At 40.9% G+C, this 19123-nt stretch overlaps 1 protein-coding gene and 1 long non-coding RNA gene across 2 annotated transcripts; one reads left to right on the top strand and one right to left on the bottom strand.

Annotated features, from left to right (window-relative positions):
• Window positions 1–14916: 14916 nt before the first annotated feature.
• On the top strand, window positions 14917–15639 carry LOC143265533 (uncharacterized). Its single transcript, XR_013040157.1, has 3 exons — window positions 14917–15110; window positions 15268–15431; window positions 15504–15639. It is a non-coding gene; the product is annotated as an uncharacterized LOC143265533 (long non-coding RNA).
• Window positions 15640–15679: 40 nt separating this feature from the next.
• On the bottom strand, window positions 15680–18468 carry LOC143265521 (uncharacterized). Its single transcript, XM_076538163.1, has 2 exons — window positions 15744–18468; window positions 15680–15702 (listed from the first exon to the last, which is right to left on the bottom strand). The coding sequence occupies exons 1-2, from the start codon at window positions 18466–18468 to the stop codon at window positions 15680–15682; spliced, it is 2748 nt and encodes a 915-aa protein (XP_076394278.1).
• Window positions 18469–19123: the final 655 nt, after the last annotated feature.

Raw genomic sequence — 19123 nt, 5'->3', positions numbered from 1 at the left:
CGCTACAAACATGGGTTTAAAGTTCTGGCGGAGGTGACGCAACACCATATCAAACAGGAATGTGTTGTCGCTACACCCATCGGCCGGAATAAAGGCTTTTTTTGCTTTGGATCGAGGGGGATCGATTGCAGCAGCCGGTTAGCGAGTACCTTATGGTAGACTCTAGCTAGAACCGACGACACAGTAATTGGTCGGAAGTCTCCAGGCTCCGTTGCGGTATCTTTCTTAGGAATCAGCGTTGTTCTCGATTCCAATAATCTTTTGGGTATCTTACCGCAAACCAGAAACAGATTCAATATTCTGACTAAAATACCTAGCGGCAGAGCTCTAATTTGCCGCGACGTTACTCCATCAGGGCCTGGAGCCGTCGTTGTTTCCGGCTAGGCCTTCTTGACTTCCGCGCAATCGATCGGCTTCCAAAGAGCCTCGATCGTTTGACGCTCGACTTTAATTCCAGGCGTTGTGGAATTTTCATTTGTCATAACAGCGCGCCAGAAGGATGTCATTACATCCTTACTAGGAGTGACAGTGGCGGTTTTCCTTTGCTTGTTACCAGTATTCTTTGGGGGCGGAAATATTTTCAATAAATATAAGTCTGTCTCTTCGAAAATTCTATCGGGAGACCATTCCTTTAGGTGGACGCATATATTGTCCAAAAATTGGACACAATAGTCGTTACCTCGAAGAGGCTCCAATAAGGAGAAACAGTCATAAACTTCATTGACCAGGCTGTTCTTCGCTGCACTACTTACTTGGTCATTATTGTTGCTTACATCCGTCCGGACACTAGGCGGAGTAACAGTACTCTGGAGACTCATTTCTCGAATCAGTTCCTGGACTTTGTCCTTATGTTTTGCGTACCGTCTTTGACCTTTAATAGCTTCAAGAGAGCGGCTCGGGAAGAAAGGAAGTAGAGCCTGGTTTATAAATCGTTCCCCTTTTAAGGTCAAGTGAGCCTCCTGGCGTGCCAGCAGGGCCGCCTCTTCGGCGCTCCATGGGGCTTTCTTACTTACAACGCCCTCAAGTTGGTGATTATCATACCAATCTTTGTGCTGTCGTTGTTCGTGAACACCTTTCCCCCTAGAGGAGTTGGCCAGGCTGACGTGCCGGGCCTGGGCGAGGTGAACGGTTGGCGACTTCGTGTCGCGTCCCGGAATCCGACCTCAGGATTCGGGAGGCTGGTGTCTCAAAGCCAGTCTCAGGGAAGCCGGGGGCCTAGAGAAAAATTCCTTACAGCAGGCAATGGAGTCAGGTGATGTCTTTGGAACCCGCGGATTGGACTGAGCTCCGACTCTTGTGCGGTGGTGGGTCTAAGACTCGAACACCTGCCGATATAAGCGAAAGCTCAGGAGCGGCGGAGCGGCAAAAGGCCATGAATGCTCAACTAGACAATAAACTCCCCCTAGAGGTCTCAAACGACCTGTCGCATACTCTGCACTTAAATGCGACAGTAGGGCTGGGCAAAATCTCTCCTCATCTGAATCCTCGGGTCCAGTCGCCATCGTTGGTGCGGACGAGCCTGAGGGCCCGCCGCGTGGAGTCCGGGTTATCCGATTTTTATTCTTATTTGTGCTAGTGCCAACGTAATAAGGTTGAGGGGGCCGGCAACCTTCCAGGACCTGTGATCGCAGAGGCAGCTCTTAGCTTCACCCGATACTCTGCTTAGGAGTAAAGGGGTACTGGTGGCGGGAACCAACGAAGAGGTGGCTGCTTACTTAACTATGACTCGCGGGAGTAGTCTCGGATACTAGGGTGCAAGCACCACGACACCTCAGCGACTGCCTGCTGGGGCCTGCATCGAGCACGGGATAAATCTCGGGCTCCTAAGATCTTTCGTGAAAAAAGAGTCCCGCTTAAGAGAGTCATAGTTACTAGAGGTCCCATTGAATCACTGGTTAAAGTGGAATCGGGAATGTGAATCTCTCTTTTTACCGTTTCTTTCAAATGCCTAAAGTTTTATTGACGCAGTGTACATATCGGAGTGATATTAATGGAAATAGGATATGGTTTTATAGAGTTTATAATAAATTGTACACACGAAATCAACGTTAAACTGAACTTTATTTTCTACTATGATCACGGAGGATGTCTGTACTGTACGAAAGCTAGAACTGAAGTGAAAACGAAAAAGAAAGTTTTGAAAAAGAAACACCATTGTTGGGTCCTATAGAAAGAAAAACTCAGAGTGCCCATGTGCTTGTTTATTACTTGGCCCACTCCGCAGTGAGAAACTGCAGGCCTTCAATTTCTTGACCTGAGGACTGTCAGGCAATAAAGAAACATTTACAATGCTACGACACTCGACTTGTATTTTGAACCTAGATATCCCAACAGGCCCTCTCAAAAAATAAGTCGATGTTCTTTACACTAATCCAAATTAATTTATTACAGTACAGATCATCCCCTTTTGTGTTTATACTGACTCTACCTCTGGGAGCAAAATACAAATGGTCCAACATTTGTTGCAAAGGAATGGGGAAACCCAGAAAAACCCATCCAGACCATATAAACTATGTCTAACATTTAAATATATGAATAATATAAATCATTTATTAATTATATTAATCCCAATCCTTTCCTGTGTTCCTGAAATTTACTTCCTGGTAATGGTTTCGTGAATATATCGGCTAGTTGATCACCTGTAGGAATAAATTCAAGTTTTATTACTTTCTTTTCAACTTGTTCTCTGGAAAAATGATACTTTATATCTATGTGTTTTGATCTTTTGTGACTGCCTGGATTATTTGCAATATTTATACAACCCATGTTATCTTCGTATATCATTATTGGATCAGAGACACTTATATTAACACTTATTGCTAAAGATTTCAACCAAATCGCCTCTCTAACAGCTTCAAAAAGCGCCATATATTCGGCTTCTGTGGACGAAGCAGCTACTGATGTCTGCTTTTTAGTGTTCCAACAGATTGTACATTTTTCATACAACTTGAACACATATCCCGTTGTGCTTTTCCGATCTGTATTTTCACTACCTCCCCAATCAGAATCTACGTAGCCACTCAATAGATTTTTATAATTATTTTTACTATATACTAATTTGATTTCAGCTGACCCTTTAAGATATCTAAGAACCCTTTTAAGGTTTTGCCATAATTCTTTATTATTTTTACTTGCATACCGACTCAAAATATTTACAGCTATGCTTAAATCGGGTCTTGTACAAATCATTATATACATCAAGCATCCAATCAAATTCCGACAAGGTGCATTGTGTTCTATGTCCGAGTTTAAAGCTATATAATCCATTGCACTTGGAAGAGGTGTACTAACAGGTTTACAATCTAACATATTAAATTTCTTAAGAACAGTATTAATATATGCACTTTGATCCAATGTTATTTGTTCATTAGTTCTTCTAATTTTTATTCCAAGAAACAATTTAATTTCATCTAAATCTGTCATTGAGAATCTATTTTTCAGATAATTTTTGAAATTTTTCATTGTTTCAGACTCGGCAGTTATTATCACAAGATCATCCACATATAATACTACATATATATTCTTTAATATATTTTTCCGATCTAAAATATAAATACAACGATCTGCTGATGAATTTCGGAAACCTTTGTCTATGAGAGCTTTTTCAAACATCTCAAACCAGCACCTAGCTGATTGTTTAAGACCATACAAAGCTTTATTCAATTTACACACTTGATTATTATTTTCACATTTAACACCTTCTGGAATTCGCATATAAATTTCTTCTCTCAAAATACCGTTTAAAAATGCTGTCTTCACATCCATATGGTGAACTAATAAATTGTTCTGAATTGCGAAGGCCATAAAAAATCTGAAACTTGTTATTCTAGCTACTGGTGCAAATGTTTCATTATAATCTTCTAAATATTTTTGACTAAAACCACGAGCCACTAATCGAGCTTTATATTTCAACGGATTACCAAATTCATCATTTTTGATCGTGAATACCCATTTACAATCGACAATGTTCTTATCTATTGGTTTCAATACCAAATCCCAAGTCTTATTTATAACCAATGAGTTTATTTCGTCAGCAATCGCTTGTTCCCACTTAACTCTATCTTCTCTAGTTTTGATTTCGTCAAATGAGGTGGGAATTTTAAAAACTATTGACTGTGCGCACAAAAGATAATCATTGTCAATATTCAATTCATTATATGATATAGGAACGAGTTGTTTAATCCTATCACTCCTTCTAGGTTCTACATTATCATTCAATTCATTTACTCGATTTTTCTCCGATCCCGATACTCTTGTTGCATCTGTTTCAGTTACAGATTTACTATTCCCTTTATCTAACATTACTTTCGTTCTCGGCTCTAATACATCTGATTCATTGTTATCAGATTTCCTTTTCCTTAACCTATCTGATTTTTGACTATCAGATTTCCTTAACCCATCTGATTTTTCATTATCAGATTTCCTTAACCCATCTGATTTTTCATTATCAGATTTCCTTAACCCATCTGATTTTTCATTATCAGATTTCCTTAACCTATCTGATTTTTCATTATCAGATTTATCAAATTCTACTGATTTTGGCACCTCAAGAGATGCATCAGTTTCACATACGTCACGTTTCAAACCAGTTTCCTTTATTAGAGGCCGAGATCCTAAGTAATTTATTTCATCTACTAACACATCTCTTACTATCTCAAATTTCCCATTTTCTACGTTCCACACTTTATATCCATTTGGTGCAAATCCTACCAATATACACTTATAAGACTTTTCGTCAAATTTAGACTTCCTAACTTTATTATGTACGTATACCGTGGAACCAAAAACCTTTAAATATTTCAATTTGGGCTTTTTATTATGCCACAATTCAAATGGGGTCTTATCGACAGTAAGAGCTTTCGATGGTGTTAAATTAATTAAATATGTAGCAGTTAAAACTGCTTCTCCCCAAAACTCTTTTCCTAAATCTGCACCGTTTATCATTGCACGGGCTTTTTCCGTTATTGTTCTGTTCATACGTTCTGCAACACCATTTAATTGTGGAGTTCGCGGGACCGTTAAATGATAACTTATTCCTTTTTGTACGCAATAATTTTTCATTTCATTTGATAAATATTCTTTGCCATTATCACAATATAGATTGACTATTTTCAAATTAAAACGTGCCTCACATTTTGCAACATAATCTTTAAAAATTGTAAAAACTTCCGATTTATTTTCTAGCAAGTATGTAACACAATAATGCGTATACTCATCAATAAAAGTAATAAAATATTTTTTATCATTAATTGTAGAAGGAGTGATTGGACCACAAACGTCTGTATGAACTATAAACAAAGGTCGCGTAATGTGACGTTTATCTTTTTCCTTTTCAAATGGCAATTGTGCTTGTTTTCCTTTTATACAAGCTTCACATAAACTATCATCTGGAATTACTTTTTCAAGAAACGTTATATCATCTACCATTTGTTTATTTTTCAACTCTAAAAATTTCGTTTTTCCTATGTGCCCTAATCTTCTATGCCATAACTCATAAGTATTTACTATTCTATTTGACATACAAGAATTTAATAAATTTATTCTTTTACCTGCTATGTCAAAATCTATAGAAATTAACTTATTTAAGGGCTTACCATAAATCAACGTTTTACCGTCTTTAATTATTTCGACACCCCTTTCGTCAAAGATAATCTTCATCCCTTTCTGCTGCAATTTCCTTACGGATAGTAAATTGTACGGTACGTCCGGGCAGTACAATACTTCTTCTAAAACGCCGTTGACTCCCATGTTGGTGGTTACAGCTACCTGTCCTTTCTTCAAGGCCATTATGTATTCCCCATTCTTTGCTATAGAAATCCTTATTGCTGGATCAAGCACTTGTATATTTGAAAACACCTTTTCTTCATTAACGATGTGGTCTGACGCTCCGGAGTCCAAAATAAATGATAATTTTTCACTTTCTGTGCATTTATAATCCCCAGTCATAAATGCGTAACCAGATACATTGTCACTGGTCGTTGCCTGGGATGTTTGAACCAAATGTAAATTATGATTTTTCTTATTCTTTTCTTTATATTGCAAACTCTTTTTATAATAGAAACATTCCCTGATTTTGTGTCCTTTTCTTCCACACTGGTGACACTTTCCAATAAACTGTCGCTTATTTGGTTTAAAGACAGGCATTCTTCTTGTGTTACCCCTGCGGTTTCCTCTTCTAAAACAGGAACTCTCGAAATTGGTTGACCGGTGGTTTTGAACCTCAGTATGTAAAACTTTCGTACTTGTATCCATTTTCTCAGATCTGATCCTGGTTTCGTGATCAAAAAGTCTTTTCTTGACTATATCCAATGTAATATTTGCTTCCGTCATCATTGTTTCTATGACGGTTGATACGGTGTCATATGTTTCCGGCAAACTCGATAATAAAATTGAAACGACTTCATTTTCCCGCACTGTCACTCCCGCAGCCGATAATTCGGTTATCAAGTCGTCGAATACTTCGAAATGATCTTTTAACAAACCATCACTCTTCATTTTTAGTCTTAATAGTTTCTTCCGGATAGACAATTCTGTGGCAGTACTTTGACTCTCGTAAACACTATCTAAGTTCGATAAAATTGATTTCGCGGTACTTCCCGCAGTGTCATATTTTAAATGCGTATCAGCTAAATATTGTACAATGGTGCACTTAGCAATACGCTCAGCTTTAGACCATTCTTTGGTGAGCGGAATTGGTGGTTGCTCATCAACAACCTTTAGAACATCAAGTTCGTATAACAGATTACGAACTCTATGCTTCCACGCGTTATATTTCGTACCACTAAATTGTGGAATGTTTCTTTTATTTGATGCATCCATTGTCAAAGTACTTACACACAAACGATTAAAATACTGTACAATTAAACACTAGAGCAAACACACTTTTAACAAACACTAATGAATACACTTGGTTATATATGCAATACTAAAAAAAACTGAATTAATTAAAACACACAATACACTTAAAAACTATACGTGTCCTGGGCCCATAACCTAATGGAAATAGGATATGGTTTTATAGAGTTTATAATAAATTGTACACACGAAATCAACGTTAAACTGAACTTTATTTTCTACTATGATCACGGAGGATGTCTGTACTGTACGAAAGCTAGAACTGAAGTGAAAACGAAAAAGAAAGTTTTGAAAAAGAAACACCATTGTTGGGTCCTATAGAAAGAAAAACTCAGAGTGCCCATGTGCTTGTTTATTACTTGGCCCACTCCGCAGTGAGAAACTGCAGGCCTTCAATTTCTTGACCTGAGGACTGTCAGGCAATAAAGAAACATTTACAATGCTACGACACTCGACTTGTATTTTGAACCTAGATATCCCAACAGATATAATATTTTGAATCACCCTGTATAGCGTTCTGCGTGCGTAATAGGATGCTATATAGGAAGCGCTACAACTTCCGTCCGAAACATTTTTCTCTAAAGCGAATAGTTTCGTAGATATTCGCGGGGACCACTTTTTTTATTCATCCTGTATAGCGTTCTGCGTGCGTAATAGGATGCTATATAGGAAGCGCTACAACTTCCGTCCGAAACATTTTTGTCTAAAGCGAATAGTTTCGCGGTATTCGCGCGGACCACTTTCTCGAATCACCCTGTACACCGGAAACCGGGACAGAAAGACGCAGCGACGGAAGCCCTACAACTTTTGTACGAAACATTTTCCCGCGAAGCGTACGGTTTCGGAGATATTCGCTTGGACCACTTTTCTTGAATGAGGACCGCGTGTTCTGACTCGCCATTTGGTTATTTCCTGTACCGCTCTTCCGCGCGAGAGTCGGTAGAATTCCGAGGAATCCCCTCGTAGGATTATATAAAAAGCCAAATGCAAGTTAATATTGACTTAAATCAATTTTAATAATCTTGCATTATGTTGAATGGTAAAATATATAAAAAGCAAAATAATATACGTTATATCGTAGTAATAACTCGAGAACAAAATCATTAGTTTCTTCAATAAAATAAATTCATCGAAATATGTAAAAAGAAACAAAAATCAAATTATCTAGTCAAAGTACGTAGGAAATAAAGTAACAATTATTAAATATTAAGAGAAAGAGAATAAGCAATAAAAGGACAAACACAAATAATAAATATTTACATATAACTAATCATCTAAAAAGATATTAGCTATCTCAACCGAACTCTGCAGCACCTTGAGAGATATTATTTTAATTTCACTAGTTTTTAAGCCTAAATTAGACAGATTAATGCGTGTACTGGAGGGTATCGCCCCTCTACTACCTACAATTATTGGTAATACATCGCCTGCTTTAATTTTATGTTTTGTTTTTAAAAATTCCAAGCATGATTTATATTTATTTATTTTTTCAGTTTCGGCCTTTTGCAAGTAATCTCTGTTCTCATAGCGGATGGACACATCGACTATGGAAATCCTTCGCTCATTTTTAACTATGATTAAGATTACCATTGACCTTAACCGTAGGTTCTACGAAAATTTCATTAGAGTGCTGGAGTTTGTCAGCGATAAAATTCTTGATTTCGTCGTGTCTTTTTATACGCAGTCCTTTAGTATGCTGACATAGACCCAAGATAAGGCCCAGAGTTTCGGGTTGAGCTTTGCAACGACGACAAGATACGTTAATTTTCTTATCAGCTCGGGCTAGGACGACTCGAGTGCCAAAGGTGTTCGTTCGAAGTCTTATAGCATCAATAAAGCGGGAGGGTTTTAACAAGTAACAGTCCTTAAGCCATATATTACCTAGTTTATCGCGTGCAAACTCGTGCACACCTTGACCTTGAGACTTTAAGTCGAGCCATTGTTTTAAGTGATTATTTTTAATTCTTTTCTTTTCGTTCATTAGATCTTCCATATTAATAGGCCAATTAATTCTTAAAGAGTTTGCAATTGATTTAATTTTCTTTTCAGTTTTATCATTTATTATTTTAGAGACTGCGTTATCTGATGACTCTTTTAACATAATATAGTTTTTAAGAATAGCGATTTTAATTAAACTCTCAAAATGGGGCAGCCCTAGCCCTCCTTTCAATTTAGGGGTGTAGAAAAAACCAGTTGCCGTCGAGGGAACTAAGTGTAAAATTTCTTTAGTTTGTTGCCTAATCTCGCTATCTAATAGTTTTAGAACGGCATCCGAAGGAGGGTTTACAAGCATACAATAAATAAAACGCGGGAAAATATATTTAGTAAGAAGATCGATTTTTTGGTAAGGTTTCAAGGGCAACTTCCTAACTCTTTTAATTAAAATAATAATTTCTGGCACGATAATCCCGCAATCCATGCCTTTCCAAGGCCCGACTTTGGCTCCAAGGTATCTAAATATAGTCGAAGGTTCAGCATAGGGTATCGTATTATACAGCTCTAAATTAATTTCGGGATTTTTCAAAAACCAGGTATCCTTTTTAGTAATAATTTGGAAAGTTAAACATTTCTCAGCCGATAGAGACATGCCTGGATCTGTTAGATATTTATGCACTAAATTCAACTGTAATTGCGCCTCTTTTTCATCTTCACCTAGTAAAAGAAAATCATCTGCAAAGGCCAACGTAGAAATTTTTGAATTGTTGCTAACTTTAATACCCTTGCTGATTTCTTCTAGTTTTTCAATCAATGGCTCTACACATAAATTAAATAGTAAGGGAGAAAGGGGGTCCCCTTGTCGAACTCCTCTAAGAATTTTGATTTTAATATTATTACTATTGTTATTTTGTTTGCTATTTGTTTGTATTATCGTTATACACTCTCGGTACATTTCTACAATTAAGTTAGCAATGGGTTCAGGGATCCCTTTTCTGAGAAGACTCGGTTTTATGGCAGAATGTGGAAGTGTATCGAAGGCTTTAGAAATGTCTAGAACGGTGAAAACACCTCCAGTGGCGATTTTACAATTAGCTAATGCGGCGTTTAATAACGCTATGTTTTGAGCACACCCGTTCTCTGATGTAAATCCTTTCTGTCGACAATTTTGCACAATTACATTTCTTAATCTATTGTCTATTATACATACATATTGTCTTCGTTTGTTCTGTACCGCTCTGCAAGAAACTTGCACTGGCCAGCAGCAAAACCCTCTCTAAACGGGAAGATCTGAGTAACGAAACGCGTTAAGTTTCTAATAGTCAAATTGTATACTGAGCTAACTATCACAGCACATGCTTCCATTGCAACAGCTGTTCCACCGAGCGCATTGACGCTGTGCTGCAACGCGGCATCTAGTGCTCCACTGCCTAGTCCTATTTCTTGCAGTATTTCGAGGTTGACGTCTTTTGACTCTTCGGGATCTTCTATGAAACTCGAAATTTGCGTTCCGATCTTATCTAATATGCTATCTCTCACTCTCTCTGTTTCACACTTCATGACATAATCGAAATAGCTTTTATACCATAGTTCATCGTCTTTTACAGAAGCGGTGTGCCTCTTGTTCTCTTTTGTGTTCGTAAGCAATATAAGCTCGTCACTTATAATCGGTGTCAGATACAAGTACACTATATCACCATTGATATTTCGCACACACTCAAGCTTTTGTTTTAGGCTTCCACTCACCATGCTTTTACCATGCGCCAGGTAAGCCCGTTTCTCTTTAGATAGGGAAGAAAAAACATTCCTCCACCACTCAGACATATTTAACTGCTTTGGCAACGACCATTGAAGAGAGGACAGTGTGTCCGCTAGTGCCCTATTGTGGTGCTTTTGAACTAACAAGGGACATCACCAAGGTGTCACACGCGGATTTTAATGAAATTGACATATGTTGTAGCTTTTTAAAAATCATTTGACACGTATTTTTTTATATCTGCGGACATCCATGTTGAGGGGGTGAAAATAGGCCTCAAATTTGGGGGTTAAAAACACATTTTCTTTAATATCTCGGAAACTAGAGGGAGTAGGAAGGTGAATTTTTTTTTAAATTGTGTAGTTTTTAGTCAGGAATTTAGTTAGTGACAAAAATTTCGGGAGAAATTATTTATTTAAATAATATATTAAAAAATTGCACTTTTTTTCAATTTTTCACCCTAAATGCTGTTCGATTTTTTTGCAGCTTTGTATACTAAAAATATAGATCAAAATAGGGATACGTGATTTTGGAATTTTTTGTTTATTGCAATTTAGCAATAATTATTACATATACAATTTTCTTCTACTTTTTACGGAGAAGTGTGTTGAGATCTGTTTTTGAAGAGGGTCAGCCCTTTTTATGCGATAATTTGTCACGTCCTTAACAATTGGATAATATCAGATGTTTATTGTTCCATCGGTAGCCAGGGAAGGTCCAGCAGACAGGTATAAGTCCGCCGCAGTACCAGTCGTCGTAATACGGAACATAGATTTCTATGGTCAATGAAACTTTTAGCTGAAGATATAAGTTTATTTATTTGACTTTTAATAATGAATTTCTTCATTGAATTTTATTATTGTGCACACTATATAGCATAATCTTCAGAAGCAAGCATTCAACTTTAGCTTAATCAATTTTTATTACATTGTCTTTTGTGAATAAATTTGTATCTAAATTCAATAAAACTAAAGGATTAAAAATTTTATGAATAAAATTTTTTCAACTTCGAAACCTATTAACATTAAATGGTTGAACAAACGGTAGGGTATTTTTTGGTATTTTTAATATTTCCTGTTTTTTTACACTGTTTCTTACCTAGGGATTGATCGTCATAACTTCTTCTCGCTATATCTTTTCCATGAATCAAGAAGCAAAACAGTATTTTCTGGTTCACACGGATCAAAAACATATTGGCGGGTTTTTAAATAAAAGGATGTTCCATTTCCTCTTAATTCGCAAAACTAGGCAAGAATTAAGCATACGTTAAGTCATTAAATATAACCTCTTGTTGCATTTCTATATCCGTATATGCGCATTCCTTATACATGTCGATTGCATCTGTTATACTTTGTGCCAGTTTAACTTTGTTTCGATTTGTGTGCTTCCTACTTATTAGAGTTAAATATTTTCATTAAAATGTTTATAACATTAATGGGATTAACATCCATACTTATAAAAAATAAATTTTACATATGTTCAAAAAGGGAAACAATAATACAATTACCATATACTTATTCATACCCACTTTCCTGCAACAGTATATTTTGGAATAATTTTCGTAAAGAGTTTCATTGGCCATAGAAACCTATGTTCCGTAAAGTAGAAATAGAAGAAAATTGTATATGTAATAATTATTGCTAAATTGCAATAAACAAAAAATTCCAAAAACACGTATCCCCTATTTTGATCTATATTTTTAGTATACAAAGCTGCAAAAAAATCGAACTGCATTTAGGGTGAAAAATTGAAAAAAAAGTGCATTTTTTTAATATATTATTTAAATAAATAATTTCTCCCGAAATTTTTGACACTAACTAAATTCCTGACTAAAAACTACACAATTTAAAAAAAATTCACCTTCCTACTCCCTCTAGTTTCTGAGATATTAAAGAAAATGTGTTTTTAACCCCCAACTTTGAGGGCTATTTTCACCCCCTCAACATGGATGTCCGCAGATATAAAAAAATACGTGACAAATGATTTTTAAAAAGCTACAACATATGTCAATTTCATTAAAATCCGCGTGTGACACCTTGGTGATGTCCCTTGTAAGTCCCACCTCAGCCGCTGGTTGGCCTCTAGTTCTAAGAGCGCAACCGCCGCTGTGCGTACGTCGACGTCATAGTCGGGCACAGGCTCGATTCCAGCCGGCATAATGTAATACCCTCTGTTCGTCCGGCCAGTCCGACCTTTTCGTTGCAAGCTAGTTGCCTTGCCCACCACGCGTCTAGTCAATTTATAAGTATACACCAGGTGTTTTCCATCAAACTCTAGCCGTGAATACGACTTTATTTCTTCAAGAAAATCAACGACAGCCACACAGCCTGGCACAGTCACGGCTTGGCCGACAACATCGGTACAAAAGCACCAGCAGTTATCTCGCATTTTGTCAAGGTCGAAGGTCGTGCCACTGTGAATCGGAATACATTTACGTTCGCCCCCAATTTCCTTCTTTAGAAAAGCACATAAGTTTTCGCAATCATTGCGCGATGACAAAAAGAAAATTACTCTCCCCTCTTTGATAGGTTCATATGGGATGCGATACCCATGTCCGAAGCCCTCGTGTCGTGTGCCGATAACTCTGCTGGGCACTATAACATCGCTCCCAAGTTTCTCCCCTTTCTGTCTCAGTGGCGCTATCTTGATCTTGTCATTTATCGGGAAGCGTGTTCCAGTAATTTCCAGCTCTTTTGCTAGCGGATATGCTCCGTCTCGCGTTAAGACAGTTGCCGTGAGGTGGACACACTTGTACCGACTACCTGCCACCGTGAATTGTAAATCTCCTGCCACGACTGTCGGACCCCCTCGACAGTAGATTTCATCAAGCAGCACATAGTCTGCTTCTGTTTGTAATTCCGTCGCCCTGCGTATGGCAGTGCCGTAGGACATGATGGAGAGCTTAATTGAACCATTACACTTGGTCTCAGTGTGGTCTGCGTGTTGTTGTCCCACCACGTACGACAACTGGTATTTACTACAACCAGACCCATTCAAATCAAGTATTCTTGTTCAATGTTGGTAAGCCCCTTTAACAGCGGCAACCGTAGGCTGCAGCAGGTAGACACGTCTCCGGCCGCTCAATATCTTTAGTAGTTGACTGGTAAAGTTCATCGTTTTACCTGAACCAGTCGGTGCCTCCACGAGAAAGTAGTGCTTATCCACAGGCAAGTCTTGCCCTACGAGTTCGAGTACGGCAGTCCTAAAATAACTATCAGGCGTGACGTCAGGGCTTGCATCTGGTGCCATCACCGTTATTGCATACGGAGAGGCAGCATTTGCAGACTTATCGTACGACGCGATTGAGCGTCTTTCTAGTCGCCCTAATCCGTACACCGATACGATTTTGCCCTTGCTGTTCACGATTGGGCTTCCACTTATACCCTGTAAGCCCTTCCACTCATTAGGGACAATGGCACTAAAATTGGCGTCTATGGTAATCGGCCTCATCTCATAAAACAAAGCTCCCCTTCTGTTTTCTATTTCACCTCGTACTTTCTCGACTATCGAGAACTGTCCCACGCCGCGCGCTGGACATACTGCGCACAGTATTTCGCCAACAACAGCGGTGTCAAACGGGAAAGCACCACTCCCGTATGTTGCTATATCTTCGACCGCCGAGCTATAGAAAGGCTCAGCCCACGAGTAAGACAGCCCTGCCCTCGACACGGACACCTGGCACCCATATGTGACATGATATGAGGTTACAAGTTTATCGCTCTCACCGAAACAGGATCCTTGGTCTAACCCAGATGTTAGTACCCCGGCTCACCAGTCACCCTTGCGAATATCGCAAATCTCTTCGGGTGAACTAGACTCGCTGGTCAGCTCACAAAGCTCGAACGACAGAGATACTGGGGAGATTGGTTTCATGAGCCGCCACTCCATGAGAGATTTAATTGTCGCCCCTGAATGTTTCCGGGAGCGAAACTTAGGAGCGTTTCGTCTCCAGTCACTGTGTATAGTGACGTCTTTCATGTTAACAAAATTGTTCGCGACTTGCAGCTCACTAATTAAAATAGAGTTCCGCAATTTTTCCAGTTCGTTACGATTCGTGCTCACAAACACAATACTGGCCACATCAACCAGCTCAGTCTGTTCAAGGAACGGTCAAGGATCGCTCCCGAAATTCCCAGAACATTCTTACAATCATGTTTTGGTTTTGACGAACGATGTCTCGACGTGCTTCCCTTCCGTTTGTGTACTTCCCGCCTCGTAGGCCTCGGGGAGAGTGGTGCAGGGCGGGAGGGCGGCCGCGAGACATCGTGAAATTTCGAGTAACAGAATAGTTCTGGAGGATTCTTGGAAATCTATTATAAAAGGAGGGGTAATCGCGGTCGCGAGTACAGTACGTAAATAGAGTCCAGCAGTTCCGAAGGTGAGATACCGCGCGTTGCCAAGTCCGCGGGATTGCTGGACGATTGCACGTGCCTCCACCGATCCGCCGGAATGCGTGTTTGAATGCTAGACACTCGATGCGCCACAAAAGGTTTCCAGAGCGATGCATGGCCTCGTATCCAGCTCAGGGCCACACTGGAATCGGTCCAAACGGTCAACGTTGCCGGTAAGTCCAGACCGTCCCTTACTTGGGTCATGAGTTTTGACAAAAGTACCGCGCTGCACAGCTCTAGCCTTGGTATTGTCAGGGCTTTGACTGGGGCCACCTTGGTCTTCGCCACCAAAAGCATGGTTGAAATTTCTCCCTTATGCATTACTCGCAGATAGACGGCTGCAGCGTAGGCCCTTTGAGATGCATCGCAGAACCCGTGCAACTCCACCTTCTCGGTGCGATCTCCCAAGTAGCGAGTCCAGCGTGGAATTGAAAGAGCGTCGAGCTGGCTAAGGGAGGTCCTGAAGGAGCGCCAAGTGGTTTGGATAGCTTCAGGTACGTCTTGGTCCCAATCGATACCGAGTAACCAGAGATCTTGTAATAATATCTTGGCGTAAATTAACACAGGTGCTGTCCAACCCAATGGATCGAAGAAGCTCGCCACCTCCGAGAGGATCGATCTTTTTGAGATTTTATCCGATTGGCTCATTGGACCGGTGACCCGAAGAGAAAAAGTGTCGTCGCGGGGACACCAGATTACACCCAAGGTACTAACTCCTGTTTTCTCATGAAAGCGGTGTGATTCAGTATTGTCCTCTTCCTGGAGCTGCGGTAGATTCGAAGCCCACTTACTTAGTTCGAATCCACCAGCTCTAAAGATAGTTATAACCTGGCGTTTTAATTCGAATGCATTTTCTAAATCATCCGCTCCGGCTAGAATATCATCGACATATGTATGTCGATGTATCGCTTGAGCTCCAAGGGGAAAATGTCCTCCTTCATCCTTAGCCAGTTGTGACAGCACTCTCAATGCCAAAAAGGGGGCACAGGCGGTCCCATAGGTGACTGTGGTTAATTGGTAATCTTGCACTGAAACGCCAGGGTTCGGACGCCATAAAATCCTTTGCCAATCCGCATCTGCCTGGTGTACCTTTATTTGACGAAACATTTTAATAATATCAGTAGTAAAAGCTACACGAAACAGACGCCAGCGAGTCAGAATGAGCCATAAGTTTGTTTGCATTTTAGGTCCAGTTGCCAAGCAATTATTCAGGGAGTATCCTGAAGCGGTCCGGAACGACGCGTTGAAGACTACCCGAATCTTCGCAGTGGGATCGTGCTTCTTCACAACAGCGTGATGAGGTAAATAGTGCGCCGGATGCTGGGGATCCGGTTCCGATGCAACCTGCATATGATTCAAGGTTAGATACTCCTTCATAAAGCTACCATAGCTTTCCTTCAAACTGTCATTTGACGCAAGCCGACGTTCACAGTTTAACATTAATTTTAGAGCTGTCGACCTGGAAGGTTTAAGTGTGGCAACTGGATCTCGGATGAATGGTAAGCAAACAATATACCGACCGTTTGAATCCCGCGTATGAGTTTCCTGGAAATGCCTCTCGCACCTCTCCTCTTCCTCTGATAGTGGGGTTGGCTCCCTCACCTCCTCCACTTCCCAGAACCGTTGGAGAAGCTTGGTGACGGAGTCCTCCGTCTGAGTGTGAAAGCTACGAGCTGTCCCAGTTACCAAAGAGTTGTCTAAGGAAGTGGTCCCCATTAACACCCAGCCGAAAGGGGTGAGTTTGGCGATAGGCGATCCTTCGGGTCCCACACGAGTTCCTTCCTGGAAGAGGCTCCCGCACACATCGGCTCCAAGAATAAGATCCACACGAGATGGCACGCCAAAGTCTGGGTCTGCTAAAAGAAGGCCTTGAAGGTGAGGCCAAGAAGAGCCTTTGACTTGGTGTGTTGGCAACAAAGAAGTGAGCTTCCTTAGCACTAGAGCTCGAACGGACAGCCGGAAGTCTTCGGAATGACGGGAACGGACGACAAAGTTCACTTCACGGGTTGCAACTCCACTTTCCTGTTCCTGGACTCCCGAAATTGCGACCCGTACCGCCCGCCGTGGCAAGCGCAGGGCTTGGGCGACCCAGGAGGTCACGAAGGACGAGTCCGACCCAGTGTCAAGAAGAGCTCGGACTTCGATCATTTCTCCAGACGGCGCCTCCAACTTGACACGGGCTGTAGCTAACAGTGCAACTGAGCGAGACACCGTTAGGGCAAGAGCGTTTGCAGTTGAAGGACCTTGATCGGAAGATAAGCCAGCGGTGTCACCAGACGTTGATGCCTTTTGTACCATCTTTGTTGGAGACGGGCTCGATGTCATTGCATCATGCAGCAGAGTGTGGTGTCGTCGACTGCAGGCCAAGCATTTCTGCGAGGAAGGACACTTCTGCTGCTCGTGTCCAGTGTTCAGGCAGTTGTAGCAAACACCCAGTTCTTCTGCGCGTCCCTTGCGTTTGGCCGGAGATAATGTTTTAAACTTTGTACAATATCCTAGTCCATGATTGCCAGAACAAGAGGGGCATTTCCGGGAAGCCGTATTTTTCGTTGTGTGGAAAGTCGATGCAGACTTCTTAACGGCGGTACCCCCTTTAATTTTAGACTTGCCGTCGTTGCTGGGAGTAGCCTGAGCAGCAGGGTCTGTCATCTGAGCGGCATCCAACGCCTGGATGCGGTTTTCCAGGAACTTAGACAGCTCATAGAATGATGGTATCTCCCTAGAATTCACCAAGGAAGTTTCCCAGGCCAGGTGAGTAACTTTGTCCAATTTTTGGGTTAATAGGTAAACGAACCATTCATCCCAGGCTGTGACTGGTTTCTTTAAAGTAGTATATGCTCGAATCGTTTGTCGAAATGTATCGAGCAGTCGTTTTAATTCCGAAACCGATTGTTGTTTTGCAGGTGGGCAGGCGAGGAGAGCACGATGATGCGAAAATGATAATAAGCGTAAATTTCCGTATCGTATCTCTAAATCCTCCCAAGCTCCACGGTAATCAGCCTCCGTAATGGGGGTATTTTGAATCACTTCCGCCGCACTTCCGGTCAAACTTGACTTCAAATAGAGGAGTTTTTTAATATCCGACAAGTGGGGTACGTCATGTACCAGGCTCTTAAATAAGTCGCGGAAGCTTTCCCACTGTAGGGGGTCACCGGAGAAGGTCGGAAGATCAATTTTTGGCAGCTGTGGCTGCGCTGCAATCTGCTCGACCTCAGAGCGTAGCGAAGGAGTTCGATCCGCGAGCTGCTGCGCTATCATTGCCGACGTGTTTAAATAGGCCTCCTCTATCGTGGTAAAAACATCTTGTTGTACATAAGAACTTGCTGCGGCTTCTTTGCATCGCATCAAAGCTCGATGCCCGGAAAAGAAGGAGCTCCAGTAGCGGTCAAGGAGACCCATTCGCTGCTCCAATACGGCGCGAGTTATTTTATCCTTCCCCAGTTTGCAAAGGTTGCTCCAGAACCGCTGGATCCAGCCGGCGAGTTCTTCCTGTTCACGTAGGAGGTCGGAGAATGAGGCGGTGTTCGGCATGATGAGATTTTTTTTTTTTTTGAAGTTCTCACTTAAGTATAATTTTTAAAAAATTTCAGATGCAGCTGTTGAAACCACCGATAGTTGTCACCGAATTTGGATCGACTTCTAGAAGTATCAGCTGTCGCAAGTTTATAAACACTGATTGGTCGGCCGACACCGAAACGACAACAAGTGACGTCACAGCACGAGTACGAAAGAGAAAAGAAGCGAGGCAACGCGAGCGAATTGAGTTTAGCAGAACCGAAGAAGCGGAAAACACACTCCACTTTTCGAAAAGGCACTCACTAGTTCTCCAGCACAACACTAGTCACTTCCACTCAAGGCACGAAGGAACGGGTTCGTTTCTCGCATCCGGCTCGAAGGACCAAATGTTCGGGGAATTTGAATTCGAGATTTCTTTATCGAACAAATTCCCCGAACACAGTCCCTGTAAAAATTAGTGGCAGCTCTTGTGCCGGTGCCACCTATTTTAATTGCAGGTCACTTAAAATAGTGATCATAGGAAAGCCTAGTCTTCTTAAATGTCTACACACTGCGCCTATTTTAGAGGCCGCGTCCGCTATAGGCGTTCCTAAGATAATTTCACCCCCAGCTTCCCTCACGTAGAGAGAAGTGTCGGCAACCAGCCTCAATATTATACTGTTTTTCTGCA

The sequence above is a fragment of the Megachile rotundata genome, chromosome 12 (genome assembly GCF_050947335.1).
Source record: "Megachile rotundata isolate GNS110a chromosome 12, iyMegRotu1, whole genome shotgun sequence".
Taxonomy (NCBI): Eukaryota; Metazoa; Arthropoda; class Insecta; order Hymenoptera; family Megachilidae; genus Megachile; species Megachile rotundata.
The sequence above is the reverse complement of the archived record's forward strand: the minus strand, read 5'-3'. Positions and strand labels throughout refer to the sequence as shown.